The 19,808-nt window shown below is 47.3% G+C and overlaps 1 protein-coding gene across 5 annotated transcripts in view; it reads right to left on the reverse strand.

Annotated features, from left to right (window-relative positions):
- CCAR2 (cell cycle and apoptosis regulator 2) overlaps positions 1–19,808 on the reverse strand; it is a 399,374-nt gene that overhangs the window by 181,814 nt on the left and 197,752 nt on the right. For all 5 annotated transcript variants that reach the window (XM_078666278.1, XM_078666280.1, XM_078666281.1 and 2 more), the window contains 2 exons: positions 14,663–14,822; positions 13,906–13,982 (listed from right to left, as the gene is read on the reverse strand). In XM_078666278.1, coding sequence (XP_078522404.1) covers positions 13,906–13,982; positions 14,663–14,822 — 237 coding nt within the window. The remainder of the gene's footprint in view (positions 1–13,905; positions 13,983–14,662; positions 14,823–19,808) is intronic.

Here is a 19,808-nt window from a genome sequence, read left to right on the forward strand (position 1 = left end):
TTCTTTGGAATAAGGAAGTACAGGGAATACACCCCTGTGCCTTCCTCTCCCACCGGCACGAGCTCGATTGCGCCTTTTTGCAGCATCACCACTACTTCCTGCTGCAATAAGAGCAAGTGCTCTGCGGACATAGGCCTTTGCCTTGGCGGGATGTTGGGTGGAGTGGATTTCAACTCTAGGCAATAACCATACTGGACTAGTTGTCGCACCCACCTGTCCGTGGTGATGTTTCTCCAGACGGGCAGGAAGTGCTGCAGTCTCCCCCCGACAGGTGTTAAGTGGTCGGGGGGCAGCGACAGAGAGTCACTGTTTGCTTGGGGTAGAGGAGCGGGAGCTGTTTCCTCTGCCGCGACCTCTGTTGCTGTTATTCCTGTAACCTCCCTTGTTCTGTTTCGTGAACGAAGATTGTGCTCCACCTTTTGAGAACTGAGATTGTTGACCCATTTGTCCTCTGGTGACTCCACGCACACCTGAGCGACGAAAATTGCTGCCACGAAACTATTGTGACTGTAGGGCCCCCATGGACTTAGCAGTTTCTGTGTCTTTTTTAATTTTTTCTAGGGTGGTGTCAACATCTGGACCAAACAGACTATCAGGATTGACTGGCTGATTAAGAATGGTTGTCTGAATATCTGGCTTAAACCCCGAGATGCGGAGCCACGCCTGTCGTCTCAGCATAACGCTAGTGTTGATAGCTCTAGCAGCTGTGTCTGCGGCGTCAAGTGCACACTTGATGGCTGCGTTTGAGATTAGCTTCCCTTCCTCAATAAGCAGTTTGGTGCCTTCTTGGAACTTTGGAGGCAGGTGTTGTATAACCTGTTCTAGGGTGTCGTAATGCGCCCTATCGTAACGTGCTAAGAGTGCTTGTGTATTGGCAATGCGCCAAAAGTTTGCGGCCTGCGCAGCTACTCTTTTGCCCCCTGCCTCTAGCACTTTGGACTCCTTATCCGGGGGAGGAGCTTCACCCGTTGTCTGGGAGTTGGCACGTTTCCTGGCATTGGCGACCACAAGAGAGTCCAGTGGCAACTGTCCCCGAATGTATGCAGGGTCTGCAGGTGCAGGTCTGTACTTCTTTTCAATGCGTGGATTGACCACTCGTGCTCTGGTAGGCTCCTTAAATATATCCCCAGCATGCTTGAGGACTCCTTTAAGCATAGGCAGCGTCTTTACTGTCCTTTCAGAGACTGAAAATGTGTCGAAAAGGAAGTCTTCCTCTATCGGGTCAGCATGCATGTCCACATCATGATTGGCCGCTGCCCTCTCAATTAGCGCATGAAAACCTGCTGAATCCTCAGTTGGGGATGCACGTGCATTAAAAAGCTGCGGGTCCTGCCCCACACTTTGGGTGCCCTGGTCACCAGTGTCATCATATGAATCCGGTTGTGCATCTGGTTCATTGATAGGGAAATTGTATTGCTCGTCCTCATCATACCCCTCACCCGCAGAGTGTTCTGGTGAGGGAGTAGGGCTCCGTCTCGGAGGAGGCTGGATTGGTTCCATGAGGCCTGAAGCGTCAAGGGGCACCCTTTTCTTTTTCAGTGGGATGACATATGAGTCCACTGACTCTGAAGATATTTTTCTCTTATAGAGGGTCAATTTGCCTGTGTCAGCGTCGATGAAATGCTCTGAATCATCCTCTGATTCGAGTACCCGACGTGGAAGTGGGCCAGCCGGTGAAGAAACTGTCTTCTTCGGTGCCGATTTGGTGGAAAAGGCTTTCGGCGCCTCCTTTGGCGGCAAAATAAAGAGAAGTTTGCCAGAAGGCTTTGCTGGAATGTCCTTTTGCGCCTGCGGCGATGATATCGGAGCCGACGGAGCAGAGGCCTTCTCCCTGATTCTCTGTAGTGATGCGGCGATGAGGGACGCCTCACTCTCAGTTGGTTTTGGCGCAGACGAGGATGTTTTGACATTTCCCTCGGATCCGACGTCTTTGTGGGCCTTGTGGGCTTTCGACGCGGATCCCGCTGTCACCGACCCCGAGTCCTGGGACCGGTGCGCAGACGTGCCAGTCTTCGATCCGTGCGCCTGCGTAGACTCCGTGGAGCCGGCTTTGGCGTGCTTGGACGGCGGCGCCGCTGTTGACCCGTGCCGACCATCTTTCTTAGAGGACCCCTCCTCTGGCGTCGATTTTGAATGTGCAGCAGCGGAATCGACGGACTTCTTCGACTTCTGCGGACCGGAGGTCGACGGAGTCGATGGAGTAGCGGGTACAGTCGTTTTCGCCGGCACGGCAGCCATCTTAGGGACACTCGAGTCCTTAAGTTTCGGTTTCGTTTTCGGGTCGGCCATTTTAGATGTAGTCGATCCCGATGCTTTCGGTTTCGGTTTCGATACAGTCTGCTCAGCAAGTAAGTCCGTGGCCGGGCCAGAAGGCGGGGCTGTGGCTTGCGGCATTGGGTCTTGGGTAAGGCCTACAGGCGATCCCGTGACCCGGTCGGTATCCTCGAAACCTTCGGGGCAGAGCTCGTCCCCTGAGCTATCCGCCGCGGCCCCATAAATCTCATCGTCGTCTCCTACCTCGTCGACGTATTGAAGGCCTTGACCCACGACTCCGTCGTCGTCTACCGGATCCGCCTCGACCTCCGTCTCGGGTGGGGAGATTTGAAGATGATGACCCTGGTCCTCCTCATCTTGGGCGCCGAAGATGTTTTCCGGATCCGGGGCCGCTTGTCTAGCTTCCATGCGCACCGCGCGCCGAAGCTTGAGAGTCTTCTTAGACCGGAACTGTGCACAGGCCTTGCACTTGCCGACGTCGTGGTCAGGCGAAAGGCATTTGTTACAGACGGGGTGTAGATCGATGTGTGGGTACTTGGACCCACAGAGCGGGCAGTACTTAAACGGGCTCCGCTCCATGTTCAGAAAAGTTTTGCAGTCGTGTCGCGATGAGAAGGCCTCAAAGTCCGAAGAGCGAAAGAAAACTCCGCTTATTCCGGCTCCAAGAGACGGAAGACTCGAGACCGTGCGCAGACAATACCGACGCAAAAAAGCGAGGCCTTTTGGCCGCTAAGAGTTAGTTTTTCTCGGTTTCGACAGAAAGACGTCGAGACCACATCCGAACCCAATGGCGGAAAAAAACAATCTGGGGATGGAGCCGATGCCCATGCGCACTGTAGTCCAGGGGAGGAGCCACCTATCTCAGGATACTTCGAAGACTCTTCCAGGACAACAATGTGCGATCATCCGGACCCAACACTAGGCGGCGATCTAATGCTAAGATGCTAAGATATGAATTTAGCAGCCCACATGCCTCGAACCTTTCTTTCAGCGAACTAAATGTGTTTTAACTGGAAGTACATTACACTTTACTGTGCTGGTCGTTGGCAGAGCTAGGGTGTGCCAACAAAGGGACACCCAAGTAAAAGCCTGACATGAGTGACAGTGGATACTGCCTTCACAGGCAATGAGACAACTGGTTTGGTAGCAACAATTATAGTTCATATGTAAAGACCGTATTACCCACACCACTGGTGTGGAGACTGCCTTCTGGCTCTAGCATCTAAGTAAGTCCAGAAACATCCCAGAAACCCCTTCCACCAGCCCCAATAACCATGATCCTTTTCCTCACCTTATAAATGTGACATTTGTGGTAGCGAGCATGTTTTACTACACAGGGTGTGAATGGAATGTGTCCATATGAGACACAGTATATGTTTTTTTAAGGAAGACTTATAGCATGCTATCCTTTTCTCAAGCATAAACATAACATGTGGACTCCCTTGTTATATGTGGCCAAGCATCTTTGAGATCTTGTTGTATAGGAAGTTGCTCACAGTAGATTTCTCCTGATATAGTGAAACTATTACCTCTCATTTTTCCTGTGTAGCTGGTTATATCTGAACAATGGTGGGCCTCTATCAAGTTCTGTCATAGATGAATTTACATTGACTGATCTACACTGGTCAAACCTCGGACTAATGGCATAAAAAGCAGCGAAAACCATGGTCAAAGGAGGAAGATTGGATTGTTTCTTACCGGCAATCCTAGTTCTCTCTCAGGGGGAATATCCATTGAATTCATAAATACTGAATAGTCCCGCTCATGTACTGGGCCCCTGGAGCATTTCTTTCAACGTCACATTTTCGCATTACTTCGAAAAGGCTGGGACGCGTATGTGACAATGTAGAAATTTGCGGCCTCAAGACAGGCTGTAGAACCAGTTCCATTAAACTTACTTTAAAATAGTAGGGAAAAAAGCATAAGCTTTTTTAAAAACCACTATAAATAATTAATAGTGGTGTTATAAAAATGTCCTTTACAAAGTCTTTTTTTAAATACTTTGAAAGTGAATAATAGTGAAAGATAAAGCAATATACTCCGGCAGAGGCTGCAGCCTTGAAATAATATAAATATAACACTGCACCTTTAAGAGCTTCTTGACCACCCCAGTGTCCCATCATGGCTTGCAGGCTGCAATTTACTCAGTTAATTTTGATGCAGTAAAACTTTATCTTTTCCATCTGGGAGGAGGGAGGGTTGCTTATGATTCAATCGTGGCTCTCCTGAGAGAGAATTAGGTTTACAGGTAAGAAACAAATAGTTTTCTTACCTGTCGGTGTAGTTTTGCAGCTTAAAGACCTTTCTGGATTCACTATGCTGTGCATTATTCCGCGGTCTTGTGGTTGGGTCCGGATTCGTAGTCTTTTCTTTGTTTATTTTTTTTTTGTAGCCCAGGTGGGCATCGGCGTCACACCCCTTTGGGTGTATTTCCGGTGACGTCGGCATGCTTCCTGCGGAAGCTCCCACTCTTGGGCGCCATCTTCGGGTTCTTTTTTTCCGTGTTTCTTTCGTTTCCGAAGTAATGGCAATGTTCGATTTAGTTGATATTTTACCGCTTTGTACTTTTAAAAGTCCTTTCTTTTTTGTTAACCACCTCTTCTCTCTCCAGCCTCATCTTTCTGGCGGAGGTGGGTGGGTTCGCTAGTGAATCCAGAAAGATCTTCAAGCTGCAAAAACCATATCGACAGGTAAGAAAACTATTAGTTTTGCAGCGTGAATCTTTCTGGATTCACTATGCTGTGCATAGATTTTGTAGCGGTTTCTCATTTCTGTGGCGGCTGGGTGGAAGATGAGCGTTGGGTGTTGAATATGTGCTGTAGCACCTTCTGTCCAACTTGAGCTTCCTTGTTCATTTGTATATCCACACAGTAGTGCTTCGTGAACGTGTGCACCGAAGCCCATGTTGCCGCCAGGCATATGTCCTCTATGGGTGTGTTAGCCAGGAAGGCTATTGTAGCGCCCTTCTTCCTAGTGGAGTGGGCACGTGTCTCCTCTGCCAGCTCTTGTCCTGCACGCTTGTGGCAGAGTTGAATTGTCTGTGCGATCCATCGTGCAATGGTCTTTTTGGTTACTGCTTTCCCCATGAAGCTGTTTGCGAATGACACAAAGAACTGTTTTGTTTTCCTGTGTCCCTTTGTCCTTTCAATGTAGTGCATGACTGCCCTTCTGGCGTCCAGGGTGTGCAGAGCTCGCTCTGCGCTAGTTGTTGGTTTTTGGAAAAAACTCGGTATCTGTATAGACTGGTTCATGTGAAATTTGGATACCACCTTCGGCATGAAGTGTGGGTCAGTCCTCATCACAACTCTATCATTGTGTATTTGTATGTAGGGCTCTTGTAGCGTCAGCGCTTGAAGCTCGCTTACTCTGCGTAAGGACGTTATTGCAACCAGGAAGGCTGTTTTCATAGTTAGCATCTTTAGGGAGGCCTTGTGAAGTGGTTCAAAGGGCTCTTTCATGAGTTCCGTTAGGACTGTGTTCAAGTTCCATGCTGGTGGCGGCACCCGCTTGGGTGGTGCGATCCTTTTCGCTCCTTCTAGGAATCTCTTCACCACCTGTGATGTGAAGAAGCTCCTGCACGTTTCTCCCCTTGTGTAGGCGACTATCGCTGCCAAGTGAACTCTTAAAGAGGATGAGCTAAGGTTCTTCTCCAGCAAGTGAGTCAGGTACCTTAGCACTGTGGAGTCCCTCTTCATTTTATTGTGAAGTCTTTCTTGTCTGCACCATATTGTGAATCTTTTCCATTTCGCAACGTAGCACTTCCGAGTGCTGGGCCTTCGTGCCTCCCGAAGGACCCTCAGGGTGCTTTCTGGCAGCCTCAAATGTGCGAACTCTATGTCCTCAGGAGCCACGCTACTAGGCTCATGCTCTCTGGCTCTGGATGTAGTACCTCTCCGTTCTGCATGAAGAGTAGGTCTTTCCTCCTGCTGAATCTGTGGGGCGCACACTGTGTCATCTCCATGATCTGCGAGTACCATGTCTGCCTCGCCCACTGTGGTGCGACCAGTATCAGTGTCATGTTGCTCGCTCTGCACTTGCTCAGTACTGTGTGCATCAGTGGTATCGGGGGAAAGGCGTAAGCAAATGTCCTTGACCAATCTATCCATAGGGCATTCCCCGGTGACCCCTCCTCGGGCTGCCTGGATGCGCAGTTTTGGCATTTTGCATTCTGGCGTGTGGCAAACAGGTCCACCGATGGTGTCCCCCACCTGTCAAACAGGTACCTTGTCTCCGGAGCATTGAGCTCCCACTCGTGGGATGCCGATGTCTGCCTGCTGAGCCAATCGGCTTGTATGTTGTCCTTCCCTGGTAGGTGTATGGCTAGCAGGTCTATCTTGAGAGGGATGGCCCATCTCCATATCTCCTGCGCCAGCGTTGAAAGCGGGGCTGACTGTGTGCCCCCCTGCTTGTTGATGTAGAACATAGCAGTCGTGTTGTCCGTTTGTATCAACACCTTGTGTTTGTACAGTCTTGTTTGAAAGGCTTTCAGTGCAAGGAAGATTGTCTTCAGTTCTAGGTAATTGATGTGCTTTGCCGCATCTGTTGGCGTCCACAGTCCCCTCACCTTGAGCTCCTCCATGTGAGCGCCCCATCCCTTCAGGGATGCGTCTGTGGTGATGGTCACTGTTGGCGTTGGGGGCGTTCGAGGCTTTCCCCTTGTTATGTTCTCCATGGTCCACCATGCCATCTCCTTCTGCACTGCGTGCGTTACAACCACTAGATCCTCCCAACCGCCTGTAGCTTGTGACCATTGCTCCTGTAGCCATTCTTGAATGGGTCTCATGTGGAGTCGTACATTTGGTACCAGGTGGATGCATGATGCCATCATGCCCATGATCTTGCTCGCAGTCCTCACTGTCCGAGCTTGTCCCTTCCGGTAGAGGCGAGTTTCCTTCACCAGCGCCCTCGCCCTCTTCTCGCTGGGGGAACACCTTGCCCTGTAAGGTGTTGATCTGTGCTCCCAGGAAGATCTTGACTTGTTCCGGCTCCATTGATTATTTCTTCCAATGGATGGAGAACCCCAGGCTTATGAGCGTGCTCGTCACTGTATGTGCGTGCTGCTTGCATTTCTGGTATGAGTTTGCTTTCACCAGCCAGTCGTCCAGGTAAGGGTATACGTGTATTCCTTGCCTTCGTAGGTGCGCTGCGACTGCTGCGAGGCACTTTGTGAAAACTCTTGGTGCTGATTGTAGTCCGAAGGCCAGTGTCGTGAACTGGTAGTGGCTTTCTCCAATGGTGAACCTGAGCATGTGTTTGTGCTTTCTGTTCATTGGGATGTGCAGGTAGGCGTCTTTGAGGTCTATTGTGACCATGAAGTCCCCGGTCTGCAATTGTGGGAGCACCTCTTGCAGGGAGGTCATTTAGAATTTTTGCTTTCTTATGAATTTGTTCAGGAACCGCAAGTCCAGAATGGGTCTCATTGTCTCGTCTACCTTTGGTACCAGGACGTACGTTGAGTATATTCCTGTGTTTCTTTCCTTGAAGGGTACCCGTTCTATGGCCTGCTTCCGCAGGAGTTCCTTTGCCTCCTCCTGAAGACACTGCAGCTGCTTGCTTGCTAGTGTTTTTCTTTTTGGTTTTCTGCTTGTTGGCCTCCCCTCCAACTCTATGCAGTATCCGAATTGGATAATGTTGAGGATCCATTTGTCCGATGTGATTTCTCTCCACTCTCTGAGGTAAAATCGTAATCTTCCTCCCACTGGTGTCATGTGGTCGTAGGTGTCTAGTTTATCTTGACCCCTCTGTACGTGCTGCCCCCTGGGATCTTTTTTGTGGGCGGGCACACAGAGTTTTTTTAAGTCACTTAGAGGCGGGCTGCTGTCCCCCTCTTCTGTTCTGTCCACGTCCATTTCCTCTCCCACGAAAGGACTGGCCTCTTTGTTGGTACTGCCAGGACTGCTTCTGCTGCCCCTGTTGAGCCTGCGAGTCTGCCTGGTGCGCTTGTTGGAAAGCCTGGTGTGATGTACCTGGCTGGTTTCCACCTCTCCCGCCGGGCCTCCGTGACGGGGTGCCCCTTTTGTTGCCTCTGAACTGCAATGCTCCCATGGATCTTGCCGTTTCATTATCTTTCTTTAGTTGACTGAGCTGTTCATCAACTGTTGTTCCGAAAAGCGTGTCGCCGTTGAACGGTGTGTTCAGGATGCTGTGTTGCACCTCTGGTTTGAAACCTGAAATCCTGAGCCAGGCGTGTCTTCTTTCAGTGACACCCATCATCATGAGCCTGCTGGCGGTGTCTGCCCCATCTAGGGCCGTCTTAAGGCAAGAATTTGCCGCCTTCTTCAACCAGTTTTTCGGCCTTCTGCCTGGCATCCTGGGGCAAGTCTTTCACCAACTGCCCCAGCTCCTCCATGATCTGGTACATGTGCCTGTTTATCAGGGCGTTGGAATTAGCCATGCGCCAGTGGGTCACGGCATTCCATTCGATCCTTCTGCCCACCAGATCCATCCTCTTGCTCTCCTTATCCGGTGGTGGACCCGAGGTAGTGGGTACATTAGCCCTCTTCCTTGCTGTGGCCGTGATAATGGAGTCTGCGGAGACCGTGCCCTGAATGTAGGCTGGGTCCTTTGAGGAATGTTTGTACTTTTTCTCTGTTCTGGGAGTTACTGCCTTGCATGTTGCGGGTTCCCTGAATGCTTCCTTCCCCTGGGCCAAGACGCTGTCGAGCATTGGAAGGTACTGGCTCCTTGTTTGTGTTGGGAGCAATGTCTCTAGAAGGAAGTCTGCTTTCTGCTTCTCTTCGTCGAGCTTGAGCTTGAATGCTGCTGCGGCAGATTTTATCACCGAGTTGTAGGCCCCGATGTCGTCCGGCGGCGAGGGCCTCGAGGGGTATGTGTCGACCGCCTCCTCCGGGCTGTCGGTGTCGACTTCTATGTAATCTACCTCCTGTAGGTCAGAGGGTGCCGACTCTGCGTCCCTCCTGCTGTCCTCTTCCTCCCCATAGTTGTAACTATCGTAGGGATTCTCGTACCCTTCTGGGTCGTCGACCACCTCGACGTCCTGGTCTTGTTCCTCGGCGACCTCGTCGATCTCGTCTTCCTCCTCGACTACCTCCACCACCGGTGGCTTGGTCTTGTGAGGGATCGTGAAGGCTTTCATCCTAGCGTCGAAATCTTTCTTCCGCTGCATGATGTTCTCCATTTCGGCCTCGAGGCGCCTTCTCTTCTTCTCCATCTCGGCCGCGTGTTCCGCGTCGGATGAATCAGCCGTTCTTTTCGGCGCTTGGTTCGGTGCCGTGCTTTTCGGTGTCGAAGTTTTCGACGTCGAACCGGGTCTTGGCTCTCTGGTCGTCGTCGTTAGCTTAGGGTCTTTCTCCCTCGGCGTCGATCGATCCTTTTCGGGGACAATTTTCGACGTTTTCTGCTGATCAGCAGCTCTCGGCGCCGGGGACTCCTTCTCGGAGGATCCGCTGGGCCTGTAAGTAGTCGCGGACGCCGCCTTCTTTGGCGTCGGCGCTTTCGGGGTCTTGCCCTCGATTTTTCGAGACTCAGAGTCTCTCGGGTTCTTGGGGGCCGAAGAGTCTCCTACCTTATCAGAAGTCTTCGTGTAATCGGTCTCTACGACCGTGTAGCGGTCGTCTTCGGCGGCAGCGTTGTCTTCTTCCTCGGATGACATCCCCAGCTCGTAGAGAGACGGAGTCGGGGCCTTCCCTTGCAGGGTGGCGTGCGCTACCCTCTGTCTCTCCCTCACACGAAGGGTCTTCGGTGCGAAGGCGGAGCAGGCGTTGCAGTCTCCGCTTTCGTGGTCCACCGGTAGGCAAAGGTTGCAAACCGGGTGCTGGTCCTTCTGCGCGTACTTGTGGTGGCAGTTACGGCAGAACTTGAACGGCGTGTTGTTCATCATCGAGCGTCCAGGGGCTCCCTGGTCGCGTGTTCGTCGACGGTCGTCGAGGATCTCGATGAAAAACGCCTTCTCCTTGTTGATTGTTTGTCGATGAAGTCCCCTGGAGTCTTCAGATGACTTCTCCTTGTGTTTTCTGTCTTTTCCTTTCTTCTTTCTCCAAAAATGTCTGGAGCCCAAACGGGAACGATCCAGACCCGACCGCGGAAAAAAAGAATCTGAAGATGGCGCCCAAGAGTGGGAGCTTCCGCAAGAAGCATGCCGACGTCACCGGAAATACACCCAAGGGGGTGTGACGCCGACCTGGGCTACAAAAAAAAAAAAAAAACAAAGAAAAGACTACGAATCCGGACCCAACCACAAGACCGCGGAATAATGCACAGCATAGTGAATCCAGAAAGATTCACGCTGCAAAACCATTGCTTCCGTCTCCGGGGATCTCAATTGGTAATCATAAGCACCGATTAGCTAGCTCATTTCCAAGCAAATGTGTGCGCAAAGAGATCAAAAAGGAAGCATTATAACTAACGAAAATAGATTTAAGGAGGCCTGACCAACCTAAGCATCTGCCCTTGTATCTGAATCAAGATACAAGTGTCTTGTAAATGTGTGAACAGATCTCCACGTTGCAGCTTTATAAATCTCAGAAAGCAGAATGTTTCTAGGTAAAGCTGCTTTACCTCTGGTTGAATGGGCTTTAGGTTTCCCAAATAAGGTTTTTGTAGGAGAATCCACCTAGATAAGGATTGCTTTGAAGTAGCAAATCCTGTTCTTACAGAACCACAGTTCACAGAAAGTTGTTTGTTTTCCCCAAGACTGTCTTATCTAAATAGAACTTCAAAACCCTTCTTACATCTAGAGTATAGGAAGCTCTCTCAGCAGCAGAGGTATTTTGAAAAAATTTAGGTAAAGAAATCTGAACACTTCTTTAGAGAGGAGTTAAGGATGTGTCCTCATCACTACTGTAGAATACTGTATAGCAGGGGTACTCAAACTGGGGGCGGGCAAAGCTATGGCCAAAAAAAACATTATGCTGAAAACAGCGCTTTGTTTTAAGTAAGCCACTCTGTAATGGGTCATCACTAACCTTTTGTCATGTATATCCTAGCTGGGAGTATGTGCCAAAAGGGAAGTGACTCCAAATATTCTTCAAATCCCTCACCCCCATTTCCAATAAGCACACTGTGCATACGTTTACACATCAGTAGGTCCTGACTGACAAGAACAGTATGTTTCGCTATTTTATTTTTAAAACGGTAACAGAACTTAACTTGAACATTTAAATACGTCTAGACAAATTTAAAAACTGCTAATTTAATAGAATTGTGAATACATCTGAGGGGGGCCCAGATGATTTTTTTTTCCACTGCGGGGACGGGTGAAGTGTTAAAATGTTTGAAGACCACTGCTGTATAGGGTTTATGGGAGCACAGGTCTGTATTTCATTACCTCTACATGCACAGAATAAAGTGACCACTTAGGAAGTAGGAAGCCTTCCAAGATGGATGTTGAAGAGAGAGACTATAGAGAGCTGGCTCTGTATATATTATACCAAAGTATGGTATGGTGTGCACTGCTTGGCAAGGACCCAGTGCAGACTCAGTCAAAGTGCCCCAGAAATCTGACAAAAAGTGTGTGTGTTCTACTGCAACAGAAACCCACTTTTCTACACAGACCGTGAGCAATTTTTAGGTAGGAGCACGTTTTTGGCTTCGGATCAGGGGTAAAAGTGCTCACTATCAGATGCCTCTGTGCCGGCTGAAGGGTGGTCGAGTCCAGATTGGGATTAGAATCATGAATAGATAGTGATTCCTCTTGCGCAGCCAAAGCTTCCTCGTCTTCCTCCTGTTGTCGACCGAAGATGTTCAGTATATTGTCTGCTTGCCTATGCTGAATTTCTTGGCACCGAGCATGCCTATCTCGAAGAGGCTTTTTTGATCTAAAAGACTTGCAGGCTTCACAGTTTTCCTCCCAATGATAGGGCGAGAGGCATAGGTGGCAAATGGAGTGTTGGTCGGTATGGGACGGATTTCATTCCTTTAGCAGGTCATTCTCCGAAAGACTCTGGAAGTAGAGAAAAGGAGGCCCAGCCCGGCAACGAGCCAAAGACTTGCCACGCAGAAGGGTGATCGCTCGGACGCAATTGAACTATGCGGTCCAGACAATACCATTGAGTGAAGATCTAATAAAGAACTGAAGGTAGCCCGAAGAAATCAATCCGGAGCGCTAAAGATCAGTCGGCAGACAAAAACAATCTGAAGATGGTGTTGATAACTATGTGCAGTAGTACCAAGAGGAAGTGTCACACCGCCTTGGACTCGAAGAAAACTTCTTGGAACAAAAACAACTTTTAATCATCCAAGCCCAACACTAGATGGTGGACATATGCAAAGCATGTGCATCTACAGGACACATGCCTCAAACACAATTCTTATTGTTACAAATAAAAGTTATTATTGCCTTTTTGTTACTGGGAATTGAAGATGTGGTTTAAACAAAGAAAGATGACCAAAACCAATTTTAAAAAAAGGGTAATAAGATGGAAAGAAAAAACATTGGCAAAGCGCACTTCTGAATAGGCAGTCGTACAATGTGATCAGTAAACTCCTGTCACTTTGGGTGAAACAGAGGCAACTTCTGAAGTGTGTTGACACGCCCCCAAGCTGTAACATATGGAGTATGATAGAAAATGTGAATGAAAGTGGACTAGACTATTGGAGAAAAAAAGGCTTACCTAAAGCCCTTCCCTGTGTACATGTATGCATTTTTTAGGTCTCGCATAAGCAAAGATATTTTGCTTTTCCTAAATACATATGTAGAATATATTTACTGAAAGAAGCTTTCACTCAGCCCTCTTAAACCACTGGTATTTTTGTGTCATCCAAACTTGTCTGACATTTTTTTTTTTTAAATAAGCACTGAAAAACAAAAGGCTGCTGGCCAATGCTAGAACTACTGGCATTGTCAATGCTTGTTTTATTTTAGAATGTGTTTGATTACACAAGTGTGACGAAACTGATAAAGGTGTCACCAGGCTAGACCTAGGATTAATATGTGGGAAAAGGGCTTCCTATGCGCAGGTGGCGTTAAGAAAGATGATAAATATACAAAAATTAAAAGAACCTGAACCCACTTGAACCCTTTCCAAAACTTTTGTCTAACGATGGAATCCACTCTGATGGCTTCTCGAGCCAAGACATATGCTTAGGTGACATTTATGTATCTGACATAAGACCCTTTGCATTTCACAGACAGTGAACCAAAGGTCATTTTTGGAAAGCTGCAATTTTCAGCTGTGACGTTTTTGAAACCGGGTTTAAAAGGTAAGCAAAAGAAAGCCAATCAAATAAAATTCAAAGAATTTCTACAAAAAAGTGGAAGCCTACACAATGTGTCACAATTTCTCTGTGTGTTGGAGGCGGACAGGACGAAGAGCAATAATCAGTTGAGATCCATTCACACACTTACTTTTAGGCTTTTATGCTGTTTGAATACAATTGCACCAGCTTGAGTAATATAAAAAACTGCACATCAATCACTGTTTTTTTTATCAACTAGCCTCTGCCCTAAAAGAACGTTGTTGCAGTACAGACCCCCTACACACACAAAAAACTAATTATGTGCAAATAGCGTTCATTTAAATACAAAACTAACGTTTGCCAGTAATAAAATGGGTGAACCCTCTTTACTTATTGTGTATTCCATCTTTGTTAAATATCACATCTAAAACATACACATTTTCCAACTGGAACCTGCCCATGTTTTTAAGGGTCCTGATGAAATCAAAAACTGACCAGGTCGTGATGAGAGACATCCATATCCGAGTGAACAGAAGCATTTGATCTCTGGTCAGAATCTTCAATTTTGCACGCTGAAAGAAAAAAGCATGTACTGTCAGGCAGTCATTTCATAAACCTTCCTAAGATTATCTCCTTTTTGATTAGCTGCCATGTGGTAAAGGGTTTACATCAAACGTTCTGTGGCATTAATGAAAAGTTCTGGCGCAGGAAGATTTTCCAGGTGGAGTTTAGTATCACTTGACTGATATGCCCTGTAGCCAGATTTGCCGCCAAAGATGGGCTGGGCCTTCAGGGTGCAAGGAACTGACAGCTAAGCAGGAATGTGCTTAGGTCCAAGGGGCACAGAGACATGGCTGGCATTCAGGGTACACTTTCACTCAATTCGATGCTGTCCCGCCCTTGCCTGTTTCACACTTTGCAAGTTTGCATATTTCTTGTTGAGACTTTGCACTGTACTTCAAATCACACAAACACACAACCAACTGCAAATTCCTCCACTGGGCTAACATGGACTGTCAAACAACTTGTGGCAATGTTCCCTTGCACATGCTCAACCTTTCTTCAGCATTCCTCTCAACTAGACAACTCTACTTCTCAGGATCCATGCCAAACCTTTCGATAGGCCCCCTCTCAACCAGGCAGAGCTCTCCTTCCCAGGGTCCACAGCCACATGCCCTGGTATCTGGCTGCATGAACTCTCAGGGATCTGTGATAGAAAAGGGTGAACAACAGCTTCCATCCTACCACATACCAAAAGCATCCTGGTCCTCCAAGAGCAGCATGTCTTCATCCACATGCAGAGAGATTTCATCAGGAGACTGCTTGCAATTGCCTTTCCGGTCTGTCTGTTCAGCGGCTCTTGATTTGCTGGGAGGTTTGTGTGAAAGCTCAGCACTGTCATCAGCCTCTGGCTGTGGAGCGAGAGAGAAGGATGAAGTCGATAGAGCTATAAGGGAGGCCATGTGCCATTTTCTGTAATGCTTGACAACACATTTATTATGAGGGAGTCGGAAGAAAAAGCAGCAGACGTAGCCTGGATCTCAAAGTGAAATGCCTTGTGGGCCAAACCGTTAAGCTCCAATCGAAGTAAATCTATACATAGTGGAGTACAGTATAGTCTCCTGCAGTGGCACGTCGCCTTTAGTCCATATTCATAAAAACTTATGAGTTGTGCAGGTTGACAAATCAAAACACAATTTGGCCAGCATAAAATAGACAAATGGAAAGCCCAAGTGTATCAACAGACCTACAAGCACACAGGTGCTGCAATGTATTGCATCTCAAGGCCTGCAGAGCATCAGTTTAATTCTCAATCAGGAAGGAGCAAAAAAATTAAAGGCGACAAAGGCTCTGTATTAAAAAGTGCTTATCTGATTGTGCAAAAGCTAGAAGATTCACAGAGCATTGTTAACATCAGACAATGCACTACAAGATGTGGTCTAGACTGTATTTAGAGCACCATCAAAAACATCAGAACAATATTAGTACGGCACAAACGCAAGCCTTGATTTTTGAAGCATCAAGATTGCATGCCTTCAAGGTTACATTTACTAAATGTATAAAGGCGAAAGTCCCACACAACCTACTTTATTGTATTGCGTTTCTCCATTATCAAAGTTTTTCCCTTTTCAATACAACAGAAGGGAAAGGAAAATGCTACTTACCCAGTATACACCTGTTCTTGGCATACAGAGCTGTAGAGTCATATGCTATGCATAGATCGCCATCTAGTGTTGGGTCCGGATGTTTGCACTTTATTTTTCTTCGAAGAAGTCTTTCCAGTCACAAGCTAGGTGACTCCTCCTTTCGGTGACAGTGCGCACGGGCATCGACTCCATCGTTAGACTGTTTTCCCGTAGAGGGTGATCATGGAGTTTGTAGGAGTAGTAAAAGGAGATGTCCATGAATGCATGTATCTAAATAAAATGTTACTGCAACAGGTATAGGTACCCAGGGAGGTGGGTGGGCGCATATGACTCTACAGCTCTATATGCCAAGAACAGATGTATACTGGGTAAGTAGCATTTTCCGTTCGAGGCATAGGAGCTGTAGATCATATGCTATGCATAGACTATACAGCAGTTACCTCCCAAAGCGGTGGTTAACCTGTATCTGTAGCAGAGGTCTGAAATAGTGTAGGTAAAACTGCTTGGCCCACCCTAGCTTGTTGTCTTGCTAACACATCTATACAATAGTGTTTTGTGAATGTGTGATGTGTAGTCCATGTTGCAGCTTTGCAAATGTCATCTATGGGTATATTTCCTAAGAATGCCATAGAAGCCCCCAGTTTGCGTGTACAGTTTGCTCTAGGGGTAACAGTTAACGTTCATTTATCTTTTGCATAGCATATTTGAATGCACTTGACTATCCACCTTGCAATACCTGATTTTGATATGGGATTGCCTTTGTGTGGTGGAGCAAAAGCAACAAAAAGTTGGTCAGTGTTACGTAAAGGTTTTGTCCTTTCTATGTAATAAATCAATGCTCTCTTCACATCTAATGTGTGTAGTGCATGTTCTGCCACCGAATCTGGTTGAGGGAAGAACACAGGTAACTCAACAGATTGATTGATATGAAAAGCAGAAATGACTTTAGGAAGGAATTTAGAATTAGTCTGAAGAACCACTTTATTTTGATGTATTTGTAAAAACGGTTCTCCTATAAATAATGCCTGAAGCTCACCCACTCTTCTGAGTGATTTTATAGCAACGTGGAAAGCAACTTTCCATGTGAGAAATTGCAGTTCACATTTGTGCAATGGCTCAAAGGGTGGACCCATTAGCCTGGTGAGAACAATGTTGAGATTCCATACTGGAGCACATGGACCTCTCGTGGGAAGGACTCTTTTGCGTCCTTCCATAAAGGCTTTGATAACAGGCACTCTAAAAAGAGATAGATGCTGTCTATTCTGGAGGTATGCAGCTATTGCAGCGAGATGTAAGAGTATGGAAGTGTACGCTAAATTGGAGCATAGTAGATGTAACAAACATATAATGTTTTGTACAGAAGCATCAAGCGGGTTGATGTGGTTATTACATTATAGCACAAACCGGTTCCACGTTGCTGCATAGCAAGCTCTTGTGGTAGGACACCTAGTCTCTTTTTTTAATATTCATGCAGTCTGGGGGTGGATTAGATAGCCAAACTCTAAGGCTTCAGGAGACAGATCGAGTTGACTGGGGTCTGGATGTTTTATGTCTCCATGGCTCTGTGTGAGAAGATTGGGTGTAAAACGTAGTTTTTGATGAGGAACTACTGAGAGTTTCAAAAGGGTTGTGAACCAAGGGTGACGTGCCCAAGTGGGAGCAACTAGGATTAGTGTCAGGGGAGCTTGGTTGAGTTTCCAAACCACTCATGGAATGAGTGGGAGAGTTGGAAAAGCATAAGCAAATATCCCAGACCAATTCATCCATAGTGCATTGCCTTTGGACAATGGGTGTGAATACCTGAAGCGAAGTTTGGGCATTTTACGTTTTGGTATGTGGCGAACCGGTCTATGTGAGGCACTCCCCAACGATGAAAGTATGGAAGGAGGACCTGAGGGTGGAGTTCCCATTTGTGTCTCTGTCTGAAGAGATCTGAAATCTGGTTGTTGACTGCTGGGAGGTGTTCCGTTAGGAGATAAAGTTTGTGGTGAATGGCCCACCTCCAGATGTCTTAGGCTAAGTGGGACAATTGCAGAGAGTGTGTGTGTGTGTGTTTGCGCCCCCCCCCCTGTTTTTTAATGTAATACATGGCTGTCATGTTGTCTGTTCGAATTAGGACAGCGTTGCCCTGCAGTTGAGTTTGAAACACCTTGTGTACTAGAAATATTGCAAGCAGCTCAAGGTGGTTGATGTGCAGCAACTTTTGTTGTTGGCTCCACAAGCCTTGCACTGTGTGCTGTTGTTGTAGATGAGCTCCCCAGCCAGTGAGGGACACGTCCGCTGTCATTACGATCTGTGGAACCGGGTCTATGAACAGCCGTCCTTTTGGTACATTTTGTGTGTTCCAGCACTGCAGAGAGGAGTACAGCCGCTTACCAACACTAGATCAGTCAATAGACCTTGTGGCTGATTCCACTGACTGGCTAAGCATTCTTGAAGTGGACGCATGTGCAGTCTGGCATGGGGAACGATAATGATGCAGGATGACATCATGCCCAGTAGCTGTACGCAAGTTCGAGCAGGAATCTAATGGTTGGGTTGAAATCGGAGAACTAAAGCCTGAATAGTTCGAATTCTGGCTAAGCTGGGAAAAACACGAGTTTTTTGAGTATCTATTGTGGCTCCTAGGTAGTCCATTTGTATTGGTAGGTTGGAGATGTGACTTTGGTACACCGATTGTGAACCCTAATTGATTCAGTAACCAAATTGTCATGAAGTTTGCTGCAGACATTGTTGGTATGTGTTGGCTTTGATGAGCCAGTTGTCTAAGTAGGGGAAGACGTGGAGGCTCTGTCTCCTTAGGTGAGCAGCTACTACAGCCAGACACTTTATGAAGACTCTGGGGGCGGTGGTGTCACCGAATGGGAATACCCAGAACTGATAGTGCTGACCCGCTACCACAAACCTGAGTAATTTGCTGATGAGCAGGGTGAACTGGTACATGAAAGTAGACGTCTTTTAGATCTAGAGTAGAAAGAAAGTTGCCTTTCTGTAGCAGAGAAAGTACCTGTTGAAGTGTCACCATGTGGAAATGGTCTGACTGAATGTACCGGTTGAGTTCTCAGAGATCTAAAATTGGTCTGAGAGAACAGTCTTTTTTGGGAATCAGGAAATAAAAGGACTATACGCCCAACCCGTGATGTTGGGGCGGCATAGGCTCTATAGCACCTTTTAGAAGTAGAGACTGAACCTTTTGTTTGAGGAGGTATAGGTGGTCTGGTGATAGTTTGTGGGGCTTTGGTGGAACATTTGGAGGCGTGTTGATAAATTCTAGGCAGTAACCAGAACAGATAATTTGGAGTACCCAATTGTCTGTTGTTATTGATTGCCAGAAAATCTGACAGTACTCCCCTGATAGGTGTTGAGTGGTCAGGGGGAAGTGAAGGCAAGTCACTGCTTTGTGTTGGTGGGGGAGTTGCGTGTGTTTGAACCCCGGCCCCTGCCCCTACTGTTACCTCTGTAACCTCCCCTGAAATGAGAGCTAGATGACAAGGGTTGGTTATTGCCCTTATAGATGGAGCTGGCTTCTGATGAGGTATTTTTTTTAACCTCCTCAGTAATAGGAATATCGAAAGGAAGCACGACCCAGTGTGGACTGAAGGGCTCCCGTAGATTTGGCTACCTCAGTATCTTTCTTCATTCTCTCAAGTGAAGAATCCACCACTGGGCCAAATAAATGTTCCTTATCAAATGGGGTACTTAAAATGGAGGATGGAACCTCAGGTTTAAAACCAGATATACAGAGCCAGGCAGGTCTCCTTAAAAGGACACTAGTGTTTATAGCTCTAGCAGCAGTGTCTGCAGCATCTAAAGAGCATTTTATTTGATTGTTAGCAATAAGTTGCATTTTATTTGATTGTTAGCAATAAGTTGCCCTTCATGAACCAGATCTTGTGATTTTGATTTGTGTTCCGGGGGTAAATATTGGATCAGATGTTCCATGTCATCCCAGTGTGCACGGTCGTATCTCGCTAACAGTGCTTGAGTGTTGGAGACGTGCCAGATATTAGCTGCTTGAGAAGCTACCCTTTTCCCAATAAGTTTTGATTCCTTATCAGGAGGTGGAGCAGCTCCTGTTGTCTAGGATTTGGTTATTTTTCTTGCATTAGACACAACCAGGGAGGCTAGTGGCAATTGTCCTCATATATACTGGGTCAGATGGTGCTGGCTTGTACTTCTTGTCCATTTTAGGGGTAAGAATACAAGCTCTGACTGGGACATTAAAAAATGTCATCTACAGGCCTGACCATC

The sequence above is a fragment of the Lissotriton helveticus genome, chromosome 11, assembly GCF_964261635.1.
Source record: "Lissotriton helveticus chromosome 11, aLisHel1.1, whole genome shotgun sequence".
Lineage (NCBI taxonomy): Eukaryota > Metazoa > Chordata > Amphibia > Caudata > Salamandridae > Lissotriton > Lissotriton helveticus.